This window comes from Macrosteles quadrilineatus, unplaced genomic scaffold (assembly GCF_028750875.1).
Source record: "Macrosteles quadrilineatus isolate MER2022 unplaced genomic scaffold, UCM_ALF_1.0 Scaffold_2__2_contigs__length_208266976, whole genome shotgun sequence".
NCBI lineage: Eukaryota > Metazoa > Arthropoda > Insecta > Hemiptera > Cicadellidae > Macrosteles > Macrosteles quadrilineatus.
Window position 1 is genome coordinate 187,849,157 of NW_026542595.1, and position 22,541 is coordinate 187,871,697.

The 22,541-nt window shown below is 33.4% G+C and overlaps 1 protein-coding gene across 1 annotated transcript; it reads right to left on the bottom strand.

Annotated features, from left to right (window-relative positions):
• Positions 1-1,382: 1,382 nt before the first annotated feature.
• LOC128986761 (cGMP-dependent 3',5'-cyclic phosphodiesterase-like) lies at positions 1,383-21,844 on the bottom strand. Its single transcript, XM_054407275.1, has 16 exons — positions 21,647-21,844; positions 19,724-19,880; positions 18,971-19,087; positions 16,410-16,642; positions 14,536-14,645; positions 10,834-10,970; positions 10,405-10,547; positions 8,505-8,730; positions 7,845-8,029; positions 7,116-7,244; positions 6,456-6,591; positions 5,857-5,974; positions 5,176-5,345; positions 4,235-4,380; positions 3,216-3,400; positions 1,383-2,330 (listed from the first exon to the last, which is right to left on the bottom strand). Exons 2-15 carry the CDS (start codon positions 19,877-19,879, stop codon positions 3,223-3,225), a joined length of 2,184 nt encoding a protein of 727 aa, XP_054263250.1. The 5' UTR covers position 19,880; positions 21,647-21,844; the 3' UTR covers positions 1,383-2,330; positions 3,216-3,222.
• Between the last annotated feature and the right edge of the window lie 697 nt (positions 21,845-22,541).

A 22,541-nucleotide genomic window follows, 5' to 3' on the forward strand; every position in this document is an offset into this window, starting at 1 on the left:
TGTTTGCTTGGACGACCAACAGTTAAAAGTTTTTGCTTTCTCCCCCACATACTTATTTTTCACCAAGTTTTTGGGTGATGACTGAGATGTCTGTAAGTGTCTCCAAAACAATATTGATAATTTTATTTTTATTTTTATCGATAGACTTTCATGGTTATATACTGTAAAATATTGTTGTTTGAGTTTCTCACCTAACTATAAAATTATGTGAAAGATAAATGTTTCGGCCTCAATGTAAAGTACCATCTTCAGGTTGACTTAATTTACGCACAGATTCAGATTGGTTACTCTACATTGAGGATGAAAAGTTTGTGAAAAAATTGATAATCTATTCTATTTTACAGTCACCATCTCAACACCATGAATCTACAGATTTCAATAAACTTTTCATTGCTAACAGACATTTTCATCTGATCAGAATGACACCCACATGTCTGTGAAAATTACTAAAAATCATTCAATTTTTTCCCAAAATCTGTGAAGAATGGCCCAAGTAAATTTATGACTGAGGGGGAAAAAGTATTAGTTGATTCCTAAACCCATTTACTTATTACTTTACTTTAATAACTTAAGTTTCAAAAGGCCTGTATTATCCATTACATTTAAAATAATAAAAAGATTTATTGGTAGTCATGTAAGAAGAATAAAGGTAATCATTTTTGTTCTAGTAACAAATAAGATAACAAAGAATAAAATGAAGTTACATAGATAATAAAAAAAAAATAACCTAAGTACTAGCTATTATAGGCCTAAATCATTATTTTGTAACAAATTAAACATTTTTAAACAAATAATTTTTTCATGATACGATTAATTTAAAAACCGGATATCCGGAGGATAGGCAAACAGAAGGCACAAATATCAGTCCAAATGCTTTACAAAATAACTAAACAAGAACAGAAGCACAATCGTCAATATGATGAATATATTTCAGTTTACCATTAGGCCCTCAAGATTGGTATAGTGTTCAAGTATTTTTTGAATATTCAAAGAGATATGTTTAGTTGTCAAAAGTGATTGGATTAGACAGTTAATAACATAGTACAAAACCACGTATAGTATACAGTTACATTAGACTTCCTTGTCCGCCCCTAGAACAGGACCATTGTCAGAAATTTTAAAAAACCAAACCGATAATATACACAAATTAGTGTGTGTCACACAGGGGACCAAACAGATCCAAACAAATGGAAGTCTACTGTGCTGACATCACTATAATTGTCACAATTGGTAACATTCATTCCAATCCAGAGCAAGTCTTAAAGGAACTGTGCAAAATACAAAATTTGATTGTTTACTCAACCTCCCAAATCACAACACCAACGTAAAGCCAAATATTTGACTTTGATTAACTTTAATAAACTAATAACTTTAATAGAGATATCTGGTACAAAATGCAATGTGGTTAGGTTAGGATTTGACTACTGATCAAACTAGACATTCCATCCCCATTTTTAAGTTGTCAAAAGTTTTTTATCAAAGTCGTTGTAGTCTATGGGAACCACCGACAGTTTGTGCTGATGTAACTTACTGTCGGATACACAAACTTTTTACCTAGTCAAACCGATGAAACAACTTTTTGTGAGCTATAGCAACTGTTATGACCCATAAACTATGTTAAGAAAAAATAAGGTAGAAAATAGAATTTTAGGCACGAGCGCATTCTGTGTCTGGCTCACACAACTACGTTCTTTTTAAATAAAAATTTAGCGACAGCTGGTCCACATATATGGGATGTCTAATTTAGTGTCCAATAGTCAATGGTTTAGGGTAAAGTCAAAATAAATTTTAGTTGTTACACATAGAGCACAAGAGTCTAGATTTAAGAGGTTTTTTGTGAAGATGGCTGCTTTACTTGAGTGGGAAATAGTCCACTACCACAAGAAACCCAAAACTGGACACTATACACTAAAATTAGAATTTTCAGTTATTGGGTTGCGTCTGAAGACAACTCTCTGTCCAAATTGCTGCCAATGACAGTGAAATGTCCTAATTTTTACATAGTTTTAAGATTACTAAGTTTTGGGGTTCTTGTGCTAGAGTGTACTTTCCCATTCAAGTTAACCTGCCTCACAAAAAGTCCTTAAAAATAAGTTTACAGTGCCAAATGGGTTCTATTCTTTGTCACAATTTAATCATTTTTGCACTATTAATACAACTGCCTGCTATGACAACATATACAATGCTATGAATGTGTTTGAACAAAACAAAATCAAATGAAGCACTTACCAGTAGGGTTAACTAAGGTATCCGTCTCACAAGTTCCTGCTTTTAAAAAATCCTCACTGCATGCAAGATGTGATCAAACTTTTCAAATACTGAAATTTAATCTGAAAAAATAAAATAAGGTTTTTAAAAATAGTTTTTAATTAGAAGATTTTAAAGTATGTAAGGAGAATAATTGTTATCATTAGACACAGAAGTGTAATACACATTATCAAGGCTATAGCTAAAAAAAATAACAGGAGTCATGAAAATGATCACAATCGACACTCAACAGAGTAGGTAACAAATAGTTTAGTTAGTAGATTAAGGCTGCTGAACAGCTTTTATTAGTTCCATCCACTCCATCCTAATACAAATACTATGTAAAAAAGTTTCCAAGAACACCTGAGAGAACTTAGCTACAATCTACATTGTAAAAAACTTAAAGGGGTTATGTGTTCAAACCAATGATGCTTCACTGGAGTCCTAAAAGCTAACATTTAAATTTATCAAAATTTTTGCTTAAAGAAAGTTAGAAAAGTATTTCTAAAAAAGACTCTAAAAAAAGACTAGTAAAAGACTCAGTATTTCAAGATGATTATAATCTAGCTGGGTAGCTGAGTAGGATGATTGCCTCATTGAAGGTTACCGGTTTGATCATGAGAAAAGTCAGTAGCTTCTTAAAGGTTTGAATCTGGGCCTAGCTGTCCTTGGTCAGTCTTTTAATAAAATGGTCTTGGCTATAGAAATTACCTGTATTAGCCAGTATCAAGCTACATAATGCAGATCACTCCATCACACACTCATATCGAGGTTAAAATACAAGTACACCCATTATCTCATCTCAATTATTGCAGCAATACGATTTTGAAGTATTCCCCACAATTTTACCGAAAGAAAGTTATGACTGTAGGCTATATGTATAAGATTCAAACTCAAATCAACTAAATATTTATTGATGAGACACAAACCTAACAAGTTTTGCAACAACAAAGTCAAATTAAACGTACCTGTATGTCACTCTTCTGTCGAGTGTAATATGTCGTCCAAGCCAGAGTCAGATAATATCTCGATGGCAGACTTGCCACTCCTGGTCTGGTCTTGGAAGTAAGGAATAGCCTTCTGCCAACATTCCAGGTTGAGCCTTATCTGCTCTTGGCATGCCTTAGCCTCTGGGTAGAGAGATACGAGCACACTGCAAAGTACAAACAGTTTGAAATTTCTTAAATCTTCAAGGCGTCATTTTGCAACGGTAGTTTTTTCCAGATCATGCTAAACTATCCCTCGCTTTACTCTTTCCGCTTTATCTTTTCTCGGAAAAAGGCATGATTTAATTCACAATCATCATCAAAATAGAATTCAATAATACCTAGGTTTTTTTTTGTCCTAAGACGCTAGGCACGGGCCTGGGATTGTTTTTCACGTTACTTCAGGCTAGACCTAGGGGTTGCGGCATCATCACTTAGATAAAATCCATTGGTGACTTGGCGGGGATCGAACCCGGGACCTCAGGGACTGAAGTCCCGCGCTCTAACCACTACGCCAGCTCGCTCCCCAAGCGATAATACCTAGTGGGGTCTACTAGAGTTTTGGGTCCATATTTACAACTAAATGGTTCTCTTAAGGGTTTGTAAACTTTTGTAGTAGGTACAAACCTTTTGTGTTTCTTATAGTCTTTTTAAAACCATAAATAAAAACATTCTCTTTCTGATGCACTTTAGCAAAAGCTGTAAAAGATTGAGCAGCTAATAGACCATGTACTGTATACAGTCTTAGTTGAAAATAATTCAATGATTTGGCATCAGATGTCCCCAGCTACTACTGGATTGCTTCATATTGCCTTAATTAAAATTCTTTGAAAAAGTAGTAGCCTGTTTTAAGTAAAAGTAATTATAACACTTTTTTTAGTTAAAACCCCTGAGAATTTATTTGTAAATTTCAAACAAATTTTAAAAACTCTCAACTTTGTGCTGGTCATGATCGCATATAAACTATACTGTATTTGAATCCTTCAAACTCTGCTACTCACTCGTAGACAGGACTGACTACATGAGATAGGAACTCTACTTGGAGATCTGGGATTTTGGCCTTATCCCTGTCCATCATGTCCATGGGGTCTACCCCCATAGCCTTCTCCATGTCACCCTGAGTGAAGAACTCATCGTAGATTAACTTCTGAAAAAAGTAAGTTACATTTTTAGACATAGTTATGAATATTTGCTGTCTCAGAACAATTATATTATTCCTATTATGTGCTTAAAGATTAGGTTACCTCCAAGTGGTTTGAAAAATAAAAATGTAATTCTTTGTGGTCCAAAAGACTATTAGGTTGCCTCAATCAGTCATAGCAACTCAGGTAGAGACAGCTGATGTTGAAAAAAATCCATGCTGTTTGTGTCAACAATGTCATAGAAAGAGAGGGCAGCTCTTAGCATGAAGTATTAACACTCCCCCTTCCCAAACAGCCCCAGATGAAAAAATTATTATATTTTTCTAGCACTTTATTACATTTATACTTTAAATAAACATACAAAAATTACATCTCTGTATGGATATATACGTACTGTTCGCAAATAAAAAAATAGGCCTATGTATGTACCTGCAACCCATCTTTACAAATGTAACAGCAATTATCGAGAGTAAAAAGTGGCTACGTTATTTATGGGTCAATAATTTTTTTTAAAGAACATTATATTTAATTCCAACATATAAAAAATGTAAATTAGAACAAAATTTATGTTTTAGAAAGTAAATAAATAGCACCATTGTACCCGTTTGATAATGTGCAAACACCAATTAGTTTGTCTACAGGTACAGCGGAAATATCCGTCACCCATCCAATAAGGGTTGTGACAAACTATATAAACATTAAAACCATTTGTAGAATCAGGATGGAGAGAGTGACAGCTTGATTTACAATCTTAAAGATTGAAATAATGTCAGTAGGTAGGACATGTGTATGAGACTGACCGCAACACGTCGACACATGGTCCAGTCCTTCGTCTGATCGCTGATGTCAGCACAAGAGATGATAAGGCCTCTGAGCAGCTCTCGATGACGGTCTCGGCTCTCGTCAAATCCCGACACGGACATTTGCTTCTCTTCCGGCAACATTTTGAAATGCACCACCATGTCTGTGGCTGCAACACAACATAGTTTTTGTCAAAGTGAAAAGCTCATGGGTGTCATCCTAGTCAACTGGTTAGCTGGGCATCGGTATGCCAATGGTAGTTTATAGTACACTCTCTTATTAGCTATTTTGATGAGCCACTATTCTTGGAAACCACATTTCAAAATGATACAGGGAAAATGTTTATAGTTATTTAAAAGTTCATCTTCTCTGGACAGTCTATTTGAAGAAACCCAAAACACTTAATTTTGAGAGCAATCTTTAGACAAAAAGAATTTATTAAAGTCTATCGCAATATCAGGGTAAAATGTAAATGACTATTAAAAGACTTTTCCAAGTAAATACATATTTTCTAAAATATTTTGCAATTTACTTCAAACAAACACTAACATATCAATATTATACAGAAATAATTTTCACTATAAATCCTCACAACATATAAATAACTTTATAATTTGTCTGTATTTTACTTCAACTGCATTCTTTATATGTATTTATGCGGTAAACATGAATAAACATACCAAGTATCATCTCGCTGATTAGGTCGATGAACTGTTTGAACGCTGTTTCGTCCAAGTGAGCGACGATGTTGCAGCCTTCAGTGTTGAGAATACACATTGTCTGTGAAACATGGTGCCTCTGTGGGAAAGGGACAGTAATGAGTAAACAAGAAAACGAGGTTTTAATATTTACTGGGCTATGCTAGGAGAAGAATATAAGAAATTATAAGAAATTAGCCTTTAAGCACAGAGGCTGTTTTGAATAAAAAATCTTATTAAATTTCCAGTAATCAATGGTTGGAATTTAAAGGATATTTCGATTCAAAATAATTGACAAGTTTAAGTTTTTTTTCAAACTTTTCTTCACAACAGTGGCTGCAACAATGTCACAGGTCAAGTAAGTCTAACCACTCGCTAGGACATTTCCTGTAACCTTGCAAATTTTATAATTGATTTGAGTTTTGATTTAGGTTTTAGTTATCCCAGATTTTCAGTTTAACCTGGTGCAATCAATTAAAAAGTTAAAATGTTTCCCTAATTTTGAGTTTTATTTATTTAAAATACATATGTCACTTTCTGACCGACTATTATGCATGTGCGATGTTACATTGTTATATCACCTCCATAACGGAACCCTCAGAGCTGTAGAGCCGAGCGAGTGAGTTGCCCGACCGTAGCTGGAACTGGTTGGTTGTGCCTCGGTGGTCAATGTCGTGACACATTGCAGACACCAACAACGCCAGCCCCTCTAGTGGCCTGTACAACAAACCATTCTGTTATTTGAGGTATCATAGCAGAAAATTCGTTAGCTATTCGTTCCAAACCAAAACAATATAAATTGAAAATTTATTTCTGTACATTAAAAATGGAGTCAATATTTTCATAGCCCGGTAACCAAGCTTTCACATTCTTAACAAATACACATTAGCTGCCACAAAAAAAAAAAAAAAAAACAGCTGTAACAGCACTACTGACGGTGTTGCCACTTCGAAGGTCGCGGCCTGGAGTTAAATATGGTTGTGGTACAAGTCATACGCATGTGGCTGTCAGAACTATATGAAATGTGAACCAACAAAAGCACCAAATAAAAGAATCTCTAATTACATTTGTTTCCTAATGCTTTTTTCAAACTTAAATAAGTATAATTTAAGCACTTATTTTAGCATTAAATCAAATACAACTCAAGCTGAAGAAAAAAATTTCTAAAATGTTTGTATTTTTTCTTTTTTTGCAAAAAGTGATAATGTTAGCTGAAATCCTGCTTCTGCATTTAAACTTACGTTAAATGTTTCCTTTCCATGATCCGGCAGTTTTTCATCACAATGAAGGCAAAATGAAGAACTGCAAAAGCGTGAGACCAGTTGTGGTAAGGTGTATCCCTGTACCCTCTTTGGGCATAGAGGATGAACCTTCGACAAGGAGAAAAAAACCAGTTACTGTATAAGATTAATTTGTCATGTCTTCAGCATCCCACAACTATAAGAGCATTCATACACTTAGTAACAAGGATGCAGAATATTTTTTATTTGAACATTATCACACAATATTATGTAAACATGCTTTATGATGGGTAAAACCGTAAAACTAAAAGTAAGGTTTAAATCAAACTTTTAATTTCCTCTCAATTTTTTTTTTTAATTTGCAGCCAATTATATTCCCTATTAAATTTGAGGGAATTTTGAAAATAAAGGAATGACAATGGAAATTAACAATATTTTTTATTCCAAAATAACTTCTAGAAAAGTTTAAATAAAATAAACAGAAGAAAAACTCTTTTAATACAACACATTTAACAAAAACAGTTATCAGAAGTAAAAAAATTTTAATATTGTTTGAAAGACAGAAATAATTTCCCAAAACCTAACTGAAAAATGTCCTTTGCTTTGGATGCAAAATGTTGAATAATGAATGATTGCTAACCATCCCTGTTGTAAACTTCCGTGATACATGTTTTTGTGCTTAACCTTTGGCAAAGAGCTCAATAAACTTGAAAATAAAATTAAGTTTACCTTAACAACGTGTGAACAGGAATGTTGAAATGTTTGATGAATCCCATGTCTTCAAACATCTTCAGGCAAAGACAAGGGGTTTCACTTATGGGTATATTGCGTGGATTAAAATTGAAATCGGTAAAATTGGGCAGATCATGGGGAACTTTGCAGTCCAAAACCCTCTGCACATCTTCATCACTCACCTGAAAATATAACCTCAAGTTCAATTCTGTCAACCCGTTTCCACATGTGTTCATGACAAATTTCACTATCTGAACTTTAATGATTTACAAGACATAATTTAAAATATATTACATATCAAATTTATTTGTAAATCGGACAAACTGAATTGGGATTTTGTGTTCTAGATCAGAATCATAATCCCATTTTCAGTTAAATCTTTGAATTACTTACACAATTAACTCCTGCCTATTATCTTATCCTGTCACCATTCCAGTCCCTACGCTGATTTGTAAAAGAAGTTCTACTGTAATAGCGAATGAAAAACTTTTTAAATAGGGTAGAGGAAAAATATATTCCTAAAGATATACATTACTCAAACAACTTATCTAATTACAGTATTTCCTTGCATAGTGCAACAACACTTTCACAAGTAAGTATTACACCATTTTTCTCAGCTGTTTTTACTCCTGAGAACACTTTTCTGTATTCACGTACCTTCATGTAGTACATCATGAGTTCGTTGGACAGTTTGCTGCGCGCCTGTGCATCCTGCACCTTCTTATACACCAAACTGTGCATGATGCTAATGCCACAATAGACACTGAACGCCATCGCCACTTCCTCGTCAAACTGGTCAAAGTGTGTTCCGTCAACTTTGTTCACGAGCTCTGCGACACCGATGACGCGGGACTCGTCTACGATGGGGAAACACAAAATGTTTCTGAAAAAACAAAATTGTGTATTAGTTTTGTTGTGCTGTCAAACAATTTGGGACTTCAGGACTTGAATTTATCGGAAAATTTGACATGTTTCAATTAAAGTATTATAAATTAAAATTTATTACTCGAGGAAACTAGATAGGAGGAGATAGAAAATAACTGTTTCTGAAGATAACTACTAATATTTATTAAACTCAGTTCATTTGAGCAGAAAAAAGAGGATTTCATTTGACTTGTTGGTATTTTTGTTTGTTTCGTAGCGTTTTTTTCCAACTGTGCCCAAGGAAGCTAATGCACCAAAGCAATTGAGAAAGAATTACAACTAGTAAAAAATAAGAAACTGGACTGATAGAAGGCTACTTGTCTTAAACACCTCGTCTTTTCATCAAATACTGATATTTAATGAATACAAACCTTATAAGAAGTGAAATGCTTTTGGAGAATAGACTCAAATTTTGCACCGAAATGAGCTTCGTGCGGCCGCCGCTATTCCATCTCTCTTTTAGCCCATTGCACTTTGTTTCAATCTTTGTCACTAAGTCATATCGGTAGCTAATTTTTGGAAAAGCGAAGTCTGATTTCCGGACACGGAAAGTAAGTACTAAGTCAGTTGACTTGGCCGCGCGCTCGTGATAGTAGCACTTTGCTACTTAGCGGCCACCGCGGAACTATACTATAAGTTTGCATTCATTGATTATTTCTAGTCAAATAATATTTTGTATTAAGTAATAAGTCCGGATGTATCAACATTTTTATTTACAAATATTCATCATGTAACACTTTAAAAAATATCCTTCCATACTAAAGACGCTATTACTGTAGGTTGTACAGGAACCTACAGACTAGGGATGAGCATCGATGGTTGATTTTTTCAAAACATCGATGTTTTCTACATCGATGGTAGAATACCGATGTTTTTGTTAATGTTTATGGCCAAGTATTGAAATATCGATGTTTTCCATGACTGATTGTATTATTTTTAGGTTAATTAGCTGTTGCAGTACAGAGATGAGACAACAAACTGATTAACATCGATGTTTTAGCCCCAAAAACAGCGATGTTTTCTAGACAATGTTATCGGTAGATTGATGGTCATCCCTAACCTAGACCCTTGATTGATTTACTTTTTTGTTTTGATAGACCTAGAAAACAAAATCAGGTTGTTTCATCCTCCATTTAATTTAGAAACGAAATTCAACTGTACCACTGATAACAGTCCGTTAACTCAGCCTGTACACTTATTCAGGCTACCTAGGATGGTGTAAAAGTGGTGACGATGCACTCATGAAGATAAATATGTAGATCTATATGATTTCATGTTTTTAATATATGCTTACTAATAAGTCTATTTAACTTTGAAAAAAAAAATGGATGTCAATTGTTAGGTAAAACGGATTTTTAAACTAAGTGTAATCACTTATTTATGAATGTATCAGCAAACTCCAACACTTGAAAAAGGTGGCAACCAAACATGTAAACTATTACAAAATTTTAAAAATTGTAATAACGATGAGTAATAGTTCAGAGTTCATATCTTAAGAATTTCAGGGATATAAATTATGGGACTAATTTAAAACTCAAAAGCCGTTGTAATTTCTGTGTTTTGTACTTATTTGAGGGTATATAAAAAATTCAGAATTACGTGAAAACAAATGAACATCAATCAATACGCATACCTTGTGCGGAAACCAGTGTGTTTGTCGACTTCTCTATAAAACAATGGATGATTGTATGCATCTCTAATGTTGACTAGGACTCCTGACTGAGCTACATGGCCAGCAATGCCCTGGCCTGACTTGATCTTCACCTCGGTCACAGGCTACAAACATATCAAAATATATAACTAAACCAAAGTTAAAGCATATTCATAATTGAATTTTTTTACCATAGAAAAGAAGTTGACGGCCTCTTTTAACCTTGTATTTTCCTGTCTACATAGGCTATGGTTCTAAATGATTAGCGATGGACCTAGAAATTATTACCTGACAAAGTCTTCAGTTAAACATATTAATAGCCCAAATAAACCACTTGAAAAGGTTATTGTATGAACTAAGAAAAACAGAGAGTGTTACTTGGTAAACATCATGAGTTGACAGTATGCCTACCTCCCCAGCCTTGAAGCCATCAAAAACCTTGGATTCGAGATCCCCTTGTTCGTCCAACAGAAACAACGAACACCTCTCTGCATTGGTCAACTTGCGAGCCTCCGTCATTATCTCTCTCAACAAGTCAGTTACATCTCCTGTTCAACAAATTTACAAGTTGTTCAGTCTACATGTATATAACTCAGATTTTATGGAGAGAGTTAATTACTCAAGAGGTAAAACTTCATGGATTAGGATTGGCTTCTGGCTAGGCAAAACTAACAATTTAATTGTTATCTGTGTGTGTTTGTAATGTCAAATCTCCTCTAATACAAGGCCGGGACGAGATAAAAGTGGTAACGCTGCAGCCTTGGCCTAACAAAAAAGCGGTCGCACCGATTCACTATGGAACATCTCTGCTATGTTTACACGTTAGTTATCTCTGTTATTACCATGGCAATAAGGCGGCCAGTGTGACGTTGACACACACCAACACCTCAGCTTTGAATTAGAGGAGGTTATGGTCAAAGCCAAATATTGCGGTTTAATTTCACTGCAGCTGTTTTGGGCTGTGTAAGGTAAGTCATAACTGTAATGTATTCTAAGTTCTAAACACTATTAGGTCAACCAATATTAAATGTTACCTTTAGTTCCAGTTGTGTAATTTGTAATTGAAAACTTCTGACAAAATCCGCCATTTTTCATTTACTGTAAACATTATTATTTTAAGTCTCCGCTATGTAGCAATTTTTTTTTTATCCAGAGATTGAAACTTTTATGAAAATTAACTATGATCACTTAAGAACAGAGAATAGTAAGTCATAAAGCATCACACATATTGGAACGCTTGTGCTCAGGTGTGCATCCATAATTTCTTAAATAAATCATTTTATTGTAAGCTAAGATCAAAATTTGTACACAATTTTTTTTTTATATCATAACAGTAGGAATGAAAATAATCAAATCCTATCCTATCCTATACTCTAAAACAAGCGTGTGTACCATAGGGGAAAATCTTTTTATTGTGTGGATATTAGATTTTTTATTGAATTTGGGGTATTTGGCCACAAGAAATCAATTGGAGTTGGTCACAAGGCAGGAAAAAATCCAGTTTCCGTCCTAGAGCCCTTGAAAGTTCTTATGTTATCGTCAATAATTTTTTTAGCTGCAGTTAACCAAAACTGCTGATTCATGTTATTCTTAATATCATCATTTATTTTGATTTGATGTGTAAACAAAAATAATTGTATTGGTTACTTTGGATTAAAAGTTTGTCATATATAGTATGGTTTACTAGGTACATTAGTAATATTATCAAGGTTAATTTTCAAGTTAAAAATAAATTGCGGAAGACCTCAGAAGTGTAAATGTAAATATATATACATAATTTGCAAGGGCGAGAGGTACTATAGATCGTCGGGATACAAATTTGACCTCTTCATCTACCCGATCATTTTGAGCAAGAGCGTCGAAGAATCGCTGCTCGACGTTGGCAAAAGAACGTCAGCGCAACTCCTCAAGTCGCCATGTCAGAATATACAGGATTAGGACAGTTTTACGTGGCGGAGCCATATATTTCCCTGAGAACGAGTGCGAAACAATACCGGCAGAGATTCATTCGGCAATTGCTGTCTACATGGGAAATACGAATAGGCCTACACGCCGTCATGATTTCCGAACGAACTCCCGCTGCTCTGAAATTCGTGGGTGTGATCCAGCTCATTGGGGTTTTCATACATGTTATGTTTTTTGTGGCCTACTCTAATGTTAAGTACCAAAACGGCTTGAACATGGTCTTACCGCCAACAAATCCAACTCACACCCGCAACGTAGTATTGAAAGAAGTTCTAAACAATCTTTCAAATGCTCCTGGAAGTTGAAACGTAAAACATGTTGATTGCAATGTAGGCTACATATTTGTATCATGAATGTAGGTATATTTATTTGAATCATATAGATAGGCTATAATTTTTCACATTTATTACATGATAAATATATTTTATTTTAGTTAATTAAGTTTTATCTAATACGTTTTAATTCAAGCAAAGCTCAGTGTTCCTGTACTGGTAAATTGTCACATTGTTATATGTGAAGTGTCACACCCCCTGTAAACTTTCTGGGACGAATGAATATTTGATTCCATCTCATGACTGAACATAATGAACTTTAGTCGTAGCAATAGGTCAATAAGAATCAATGCTTCGTGAATTGTAGGGTATTGACTTTTGTTTTTGGTCTTTCCCATAGCTTAAGACTGAACTGAAATAGATTTGTGAAGTGAAACAAAACATTACTGTATATTAGGTATTTGATAATATGATTTACAAAAAATAAAATTCCAAAGCAAAAAAAGTCTCAGTAAATATGCCATGTTTACGATTAGACTTAATCATACTATCCAGAAGAAGGAAAATCGTTAATATCTTCTTCTTATCTAATTTATCTAACTTATCTAATTTTATGTAGGTATGACTCAATATTAAGAAAACTTTCAAGATTTCTTTGGTTCAACAACCAAGAAAAAATAATCAATACTGTGATGAACCCCCTTCACATGGAGAAGCCAATGATACAAACAAAGAGTGAAATAAGACTTTCACTCTAAGGCTTCTTATTGCCTCTTATTGGATTGCCCCAAAGCAATACAAGTTTTACGGTTAAAGGGCACTAAATAAGTTTGTATTCAGAAAATCATTGTAGTAGCAAAACAATTAGGGCTAGTATGAAAGCAAGAAATTCAACATAAATAAATACCTTTAAACAATACATCACAGTAAAGAGATTAACAATGCACAAAACAATACATTTTGTGTCTTGAGATGAAAAGAATAATATAATATTTATTTTCCATAATTTTGGTATAAATTTTACCAGGAAATAAAAAAAAACGTTAGGATTGTCAACAATCAAAACTATCCATCCCTTAACAACGAGTGGTAATAAGCAAGACAGTTACTGTTTTGAACGCTTGGCTACCAGACCCCCTGTAGTCTTCCACCCGAGGGGCCAATTTGTCCCCTGCAGAACACAATTACTTAACAATGGGGGGCAAATCTTTCCCTTCACAGACCATTTAATTACTTAAACACTACCTGGTCACGATTTATCACTATGATTTTGATTGTTACTTTTGATGAGTAAAAATGAATTGAATAACATATACAACAACATTGAAAACATATCGTTTTAAAATAAATTAAAATTACTAGGATTGTAAAGTCTAAAAGTAATCTTGCTAACACTAAAGCTCATTAAGTTCAGTCATCAGATGGATTTAAATGATCATTCTTCCCACATACATTACAGAACTTTGACCCTTCACATACAAAAATGTGACAATTTATTCAACCATTTGACTATTGTTGATTCTTAATGTAATGATTTTAAAACATTTTTAAACGTCATCAACAAATGGTTTTAGAGACAACAGAATAAAAATTAAGGAATCCAAATGACTAAAGTCTGTTCTTTCTAAACAAATTCTCTACCAGCCAGTTCAAATCAAAACATCAGTTCAAAATGAAATTATACTAATCAATTAATTGAGTTAAGAGATGATTAAATCGCAAAAAGATTATTAAAATCAGGTAGTAAATATCTCAACTAAATAAACCTTGAATGTGTGAAAAATCATTTTTAAAGTTGATTGGAAGCTTTTACAATAAACAAGATTTATATGACTGATGGGAATTTTGTTGAAAAAACTATTATTTGATAACTCACCCAGATGTGTTATTAAGTTTCTTGCTCCTTTCAGCAATGAATAGCACCGTAAATGTAGCCTTTTCTGTTCTTCATAAGCTAAAGTGTTCAAGATTGTCCCCAAACAATGCCTATGGAACATATATAAAAACTCAACCTCAACCAATATAATTTTAAAATGATAGGGTTTTTTACATTCCGTTTTTAATTGACTGCTCTCTAAAATATTTAACTTATAAATACTGCAATAAAAAATTATATAATATAGTGGGTACAGCAAAAATTTAAACCGTATAAATAGCCTAAAACACAAAGAACCCATTTGGTTCAAACATAATGATTTCCCAGTGCCAACTTTTTGATATACTGAGAAACGATGTAATATCTCATCTCAACTTAACTAACAAGGTAAGAAATATGTTACAGAATAGTATAGCCTACCTTATCAACATGGACAGAATAAAGTAAAAACAAAAACTATGAGTACCTAATTACTATAATGTAAACACTTATCAAAATGGAGCCGTCAGTTAAAATTTAAAAAAATATAATTTTCAAATAGTTGTTTGACCTCCGGATTACTGTATTATACAGGGAACGGCACGATTTAGAAAAATCACAAATAATTCATATAGACAAAATTATAGTTGTTTTAACATAAATCTTTAGCACATGAGTGGAAATTAATGTTTCACCTTAAAAATAATAATTTTGTTTAATCAAATTTTGTTTAATTTTTTTGTTTTTGCTCCAGTATTTTTGTTTTTGGGTCAGTAAAATGGCGTTCTTGGTTTAGCACACATTGTTGAATTCTGAGATGAAATCCACCCTTGAAGTTTTTTTGCGTTTGCAAAACGTCTGCAATCGTTTTGTAGCGCTTTGTTCTGCTAGCAGTGGCTTCAAAGTTATGCATCCAAAGAAGGATAGCTTTTCTTGATGGCATGGGAGCCTGTGGCGATAGACTGAACTTACAATAGAAAGTGCACTGAGCACAAATCACACTATCCACGTTTTTAAATATGCCTTTACAGCAAACGCATGTTGTGAAAATGTCCAACGCTCCATGGCTACTGAAATTTCCACTTGTATAGATTCTCAAGGTCATTTCCCCCGTGCTCTAATTTTCCTCATCAGCCTATTCCTAAAAGCGTCAGCTATTCCTCATCAGCTGGTGACAGAATCTTGCTGTTTCACTGCCTCACCCTGTACTTAAAATGGATATGTTTTATTGAAATCTGTTTCATAACGACCTTCGAATGAAGTGATTACCACCTGAGGCCTGATGATGGTTCAGAAGAACCGAAACTAGTTTCCAAAACAGCAACAAAGGAATACTATATGCAGGTAGTATAAACCATTTTAAAAATAAAAATAAAAAAGTCCAAACTATTGGACATAAATGTTGGAATCAAACATATGCTGAAAAAGAGGGTATACCATTATTAGTAGGTCAACTATGGAGTAATCAGAACAAAACATGAACTTTCTAATATGTCTACAAATACATCAGAATGTTAATCTAGAATAAGTCTAACCCCAAGGATATTCCTCGTCTGTACTCCCATAATATACTGCTAGATAAACAGATTGTGATGTATGCAGTTATAAGTTACAGTGTGACAGAAAAATATTTCCTGCATTGTAAATGGCACTAGCAAACTAAAGTTATCGAATAGAGATGCGGGGATCATGTGGGGAGGTGTTCGGATAGATTTACGTATTTACTATAGTTTCCCAAGCAGTGCTAAGTCATGCTGCTAGGCAGACTGTGTAAACGACCAAAACAATAGGGCTTACATCTAGTAGGATATAAGGTTAGACTAATCACTTCGCAAACAATACATTTACCTAAATGTCTACAATATCAGTGTAAATTTCTGACATACGACCCTTACCTTAGACATTCAGTGACGTACAGACTATAGTTGTACTCTAAGCCAGGGCTGTATCCACCCAGACAGTACAACAGCACTAGACCACGTACAGGGTGGTGAACAGGCACACAATACAGGTTGTCTACTACGCCAGCTGTGCAGACGACACGTAGCAAGTCAGGGCCCAGCTGGGTGGGGTCCACTTCAGCTGATTGGGAGGTAAAGATACACTGCTTGAAAGCTGTCTCGGTCACCTAGTGAACAAATATAAAAAAAAAACTTAAAATTAATCAAATCAAATCAAAATATCTTTATTCGTACAAGACAAGTACATGTTAGTACATCTGAATAGTGTCAACTTAGCTTTTTAAATTAACATTTGCTTAATTATTCATATACTCTTCTATGGAATATAATACTTTGCAAACCAAGTAAGTTTTTAGTTTTAGTTTAAATTTTGAACTGTTTATTTGACACTTTAATTCTTTTGGCAATTTTCTGAAATAACTTGCTCCTTTGTAAGACGGCTTCTTTGTGTAAAATTCAAGTCTATGGTGAGTGGGTATGATTTCATTCTTTTTTTGCGTGTTGTAATGGTGTGTTTCTTGTTCTAAAATTGTATCCTTCTTATTGTTTAAAAATATCATAATAGTGTCTAAAATAAACTGACCATAAACTGTTAACATGTATAGCATTTTAAAATGTTCCCTGCATGATGTACCTGGATGTAGGTTTTTTATTATTCTAATCGCTTTCTTTTGTTCTTTAAGTATTTTACCTAGATTTTCTAATTTAGATGAGCCATACAGACAAATTCCAAATGAAATGTGTGAATGAATGTATGAATGGTAAATAATTTTAAGAGTGGATTCACTGCACATCCCTGCCATTCTTCTTAGTGCGTACATGCCAGAATTGATTTTAGCTAAAACGTTGTCTACAAGCTTATTCCAATCCAAGTTATTATCTATTGTTAGACCAAGACATTTTGTACTTGTGACAAGCTCAATAGGCTCAGTATTTACACAAATCAAGGGTTCTTTTTTGATCCTTGATTGGGCTGTTTTAAATGAAATGTAGTTAGTTTTCTCAATATTTAAGTGGAGGTTGTGATTTTCAAAAAAAGTAATCATTTTTCCTATTTCAGTGAATGATAAAATTTCCACCTGTTCTAAATTATTACCCGATACTTTAAGATTTGAATCATCAGCATATAGGCAGAGGTTTGTGTTATCTGAGTTTGATAATGATTTAAAAATTCCGACACATGGTTCACCAGCATCTATTGAGTCTATCACTGATTCAATAAAAGAAACACTAGCAGTTGTCACTGATTTCCCGCTACAAAACCCATGTTGGGAGCTATCCACGAGATGGTGTTCTTCAAGAAAATGTGTTAGTTGTATGTAAACTGCCTTTTCATAAATTTTAGATAAAGTTGGTAATAAAGATAGCGGCCGATAATTTGATGGATTTTTTTCTTCATTCTTTTTATGTAGGCCTATGGGAATAATTTTTTAGCTATTTTTAATTGGGTTGGAAAACTTCCTGAGATAAAAGAAGAATTAACTAAGTGGCATAAAACTTGACCAAGTTCAAATTTTACTGCTTTTAGCAAAATAACAGGGATATCATCATACCCACTTGAGAATTTGTTCTTAAATGTATTAATGATGTCTTCAATTTCTCTAGTTGTGACCTCTTTTAGTCTAAATCCATCCACTGAATTGCATAAAAGCATGACTCCTCCCTTACGAGATAATTTCCTTGAGTAATGTGAGCCAACCGTATAGTTATTAATGTTCAAACGTTCAATTTCCTCCTCTTAAGGATCCTCACTTAACTTTAGGAGACATGTTTGTTCATGACTTAGATATAAAATTAAAAGACATAAGCAAAAGAATGGGTTCTTAATTGTTCTTGTAAATCGCTGTTAAAGAAATTAAATATCTTAAATGTTCCTATAATGTCTACTTTCACAAAACCTTTTTAATGGTAGGCCTACCATCAAGCTTCGCAAGTTCTTTTATAATGACAATTTGTACCACGGACATAGCAGGAGAGTTGAAAATAATTTTCAATTTTCCATTCATTTTCATTGTATCATTCAAAAGACACCAACACTCATGGAAAAACTTTAACAATTAAGTTGCCAAGATCAAATGTTTGTTGTTTGTGAAATATAATTGAATTGGCTATCTAACAAAATAAACACAACACAGAGTAGATTATAAATCTAACTCAGCAACTGGAACTGAAGAGGGAAAATTCTGAATTCAATACAATTCTGTAGGGGGGGAAATGGGGGCAAATTATCATTACAATGGAGTAGACTATAAGAAATATATCACTAATACTAAAATGTTCACATTGTGTTATTTAATTTCAAGTGAAAAGGGCAGCATATAATCCTATGATTAGATTTAAACTGTGTGTTTATTTTTATGAAGGCAGTGTGTAGGGGAGGCCAAGTACCATTTAGGGTACCATTGGCCACAGCAGTAAGTAGGCCTAAATAAGTTTTCTTTAAAAACGAGATCTTAAGCTTTTTTTTTTACCAACATGATAACGGTTTTACTTACAACAAATCTAAAGTCCTTATCAAGTTCCTTGTCACTTATGACTTGGATGATGCCATCTTGTGATGTTTGGTCTAAGAAGATAAAAAATGCCTGTTTTACACTGGTTTCATCTTCAATCTGAAAGAAAAGAAGGCTTTTATGGTAGGGTTAAATAATTAACCAGATTACTACAGTTAATTAATTACCAAGTTAGTTACCAGGTTATAATTAATTAGGAACTATTTTAAGGCCAAATACTATACAGATTAAATTTTGTCAAATAATTTAATATCAATATAGGTATGAAAATACAAAGCTTTTATTTAAAAGGACGTTTTAATACAATTTTTTTTTACAAAACAGCCTCAAATTCAAAATCGTTATAAAGTTGTGTATTAGGTGTGGAATTGTAACAATAAATTTCAAAGCCCATTTTAGCTATTTGAGAAGTCATACAAACCTGACTTATTTTAATGATTAAGTTGACTTAAATACAGACAAATTGTATAGAGAATTGTGATTTCCTTCATTTAACATATAGGAAATACGAGCGTTATTTACAGGTCAACTTATACAGGTAACTTATATTCATTCTTATAGGTAAATAGCTTATCGCCTCTGGAAATTTGCTATGAAACCAAAATCAACCAGCTTTTTACTGATTTTGATTTTGTGAGTATAGTTTGTTTTTTAAATTGGCGTAGAGAGAACAAACAGCTAACATTATTAAAAGGTTTAGCACAAAATCTAATAAATAAATTCACGCCTCCTTACATATCTGTTGACTTTGTGTTGGAGCTTCGTGGCATTGAGATCACCGAGAGAGGAATAAAGGGCAAACAGTTTTGAAGGATTGCTAGCTTTGAGAGCGAAATCTGAGCATCTGACAGTTTGTGGTGCCGTAGAATCTTCTGAGTTTTGTTGTTCCATCCTAAAATATAAACATTTTAAGAATAGTTACAATACATATTTGATATTGAGTTAGGTAACTAGCCTAAGTAACTTAATATGAGTAACTTAAAACAGTTTTTGAAAGAAATTTGTTGTATAAGTCAGGCAGTAGAATGATTGAGCTAGATCTTCAAGTTCAAGGAACTTTAACTTGATCTTTACTGGGAAATAAGCCTTTGGACTAGCCTACATTTTTATTGAAACTTCATCTAAGAAATTAGAATTAAGTTGGTAACTTATTGCTAGTCAGGGGCGAATATAAGGAGGGGACCAGGGGGCCGAAGATGGATAGGCCTATGAAGAAAAATAGGTACCGGTACCATAATATGAATTGTTTGTCATGAATGATGCGCTAAGTTATCTTGGTGGCAGATAGTGATAATTTGTGCGAGTTCGGGTTTATTCAGTCTGACTCAAGCTCCTGTCCGCCGCCGGGCTATCTTCGCTTGCAGCATTGACCGTTGGAGACCATCATATCTAACCAGCGAAAGGGGAGGGGAGTAATGAGGCGTTCAGTCAGCTCAGTCGTAGCCATTGCTATCGTTTGTTATTTACATCTGTTCGACATATAGGCCTATTGTACTGAAATGTTAAAGTTTTGCAGTTCGCACAAAAGAATACTTATACAGTAGTTAGAATCCCTCTGAATATGATAATCACAATTGCGTATTTGACTCCTTACTCCTTAGGTTTTGACAAGTGTTTACAGATGGGATGTCACACTGTAAAATCTTGACCAATGATTTTTTGATTTAAGTAAGTTAATTGAAATATTTTCTTCATTGGGCTTGAATAGATAAATTTTTATGATTTAATTGAACGATATAATGATACAGCATAATCTTGGTAAAGTAAAGGTCACATTTAGTGCAAATTACCGCAGAAAATATGAGATAAAATATCATGGCCTGTCTACTTGAAATTACTTAACCTAACCTTAAATTAATCTCGGACCCTCCAAAAAAATATTCTATATCTGCCACTGTCGCCAGTAAAAATAGCTACTGCCTTTAAAACTCAGTTAACCATTATTGGGCTCTAAATTAATTATCCTGGCTAATAAAACAGCTGATCTTAGTCGGTTACAAAGATACATGTCATATCACTCCATTCCATTCTACACGCATCCTTTGCTCATAAGTTTTCAGGTTAAAATACTCACCTAGGTTGCGTCCCAATCTCAATTGATGATAATAATAAGCAAAGATAATAATAAGACACATGCTGTACCACATCAGTCAACTCATGATTGGATACTTATGATTGTCTACATAAGACATAAATTGATCTATAAGCAATTACGTGCAATCAAACTTGTCATGGAAGCTTGAAATGCACAAGTCAGTCATAAACTAAGTACAAAAGTAAAACATACTACACTAAAGCAAGATAAGTTAATGTTACTATAGCCATAGCTAAGTTAATATAGCTTTGCAGAAAAATAAAGGCTAAACTTAATATGCAAGACTACTTTGCAAATTAGAAAACTAATGGATTTTGTTATAACTTAGCTCATAAAAAGATTTCAGGATCAAATTATCTTTTTCCTTTTTTATTCAAAAGCTATAAATTTATTATCATCACCGTTTGTGAGGTTGGAGACTTTTGCCAAAAGAACCAATGATGTATTTTGACACAAAAACTAGCAGGCTTTAATATAGTCCAACTAGATGGAAAGATTGGCATATTATTAAAAAAAGAATTAAAAATACCCTACTGTTATGATAAAGTGTTTGCAAAATATACCTATTTAGCAGAACAGGTGACCTACTGTGTTCTTGGTTCAAGGCATTAATATGTACTTTAAATCAATAAAAACAGTAATAGTTGCTTATTTATAACACTATGAACAATTTCCACTACAATAATTTTGCCTTTGGTCTTAACCATTACATTTCAATGGGAAAATATTCCCAGACTGTCTAGTCTAGTTGAAACACAACATAATCAGTCCAACACGAGCTATTGTTTGGTTTTTAGATCAAAATAAAAACAAATTAACAAATATCTGACATATCAGCTGTAAAACAAAAATACTTTTTGTACTGTAAATTAACAAAACACCTGACAAGAAGTAAAAGTGGAAACAGCCTAGAGTAAAAATGTAGCTTTATAGCCCATTGGCATTGGTTATATATGTCCACAAAAAATATATACAAATACTGTGTAGAATAGAACACTTTAATCAAATGCCATAGGGCTAAACCCAAGACTAAACTAAAATCTCCAAACCAAGAAACTAACTTGACTATCCTTTTATCTTTTATCACCACATAGCTTGAAAAGAGGTAAATAAGTTAGTATTTATTTACTATCATAAACAATTTTTAATGTTTCAAAATAACTTTAAATACACAGGTTTTAACGTGCAATGACTTAAATAAGTTTTTGATATAAGTCCTTGAAATAACGGATAACCCCAAATAGGCCTAAATAGTATGGTTAGGTTATAAGTTGTACATTTCATTTATTTTTATTTAAACTTAGTTATGCCACCTACTATTTTTTTTCACATAACTATTCATCTCACATTTTTTTTCTTGTAACTCCATTTACATCATATTTTCACCACATCATATCACCTGTCATTTATTTATTTATTTATTGCATTTGATAAATAATGTTATGTTTGGACGCAACT

Coding starts and splice junctions, on each gene's coding strand:
- LOC128986761 (XM_054407275.1), bottom strand. CDS start 19,879: ATGGAACAACAAAACTCAGAAGATTCTACGGCACCACAAACTGTCAGA. Junction 8,731..10,404: donor CACACTGGTTTCCGCACAAG/GTATGCGTATTG, acceptor TTGTTTTTTCAG/AAACATTTTGTGTTTCCCCA. Junction 3,401..4,234: donor GTAGTCAGTCCTGTCTACGA/GTGAGTAGCAGA, acceptor TGTACTTTGCAG/TGTGCTCGTATCTCTCTACC.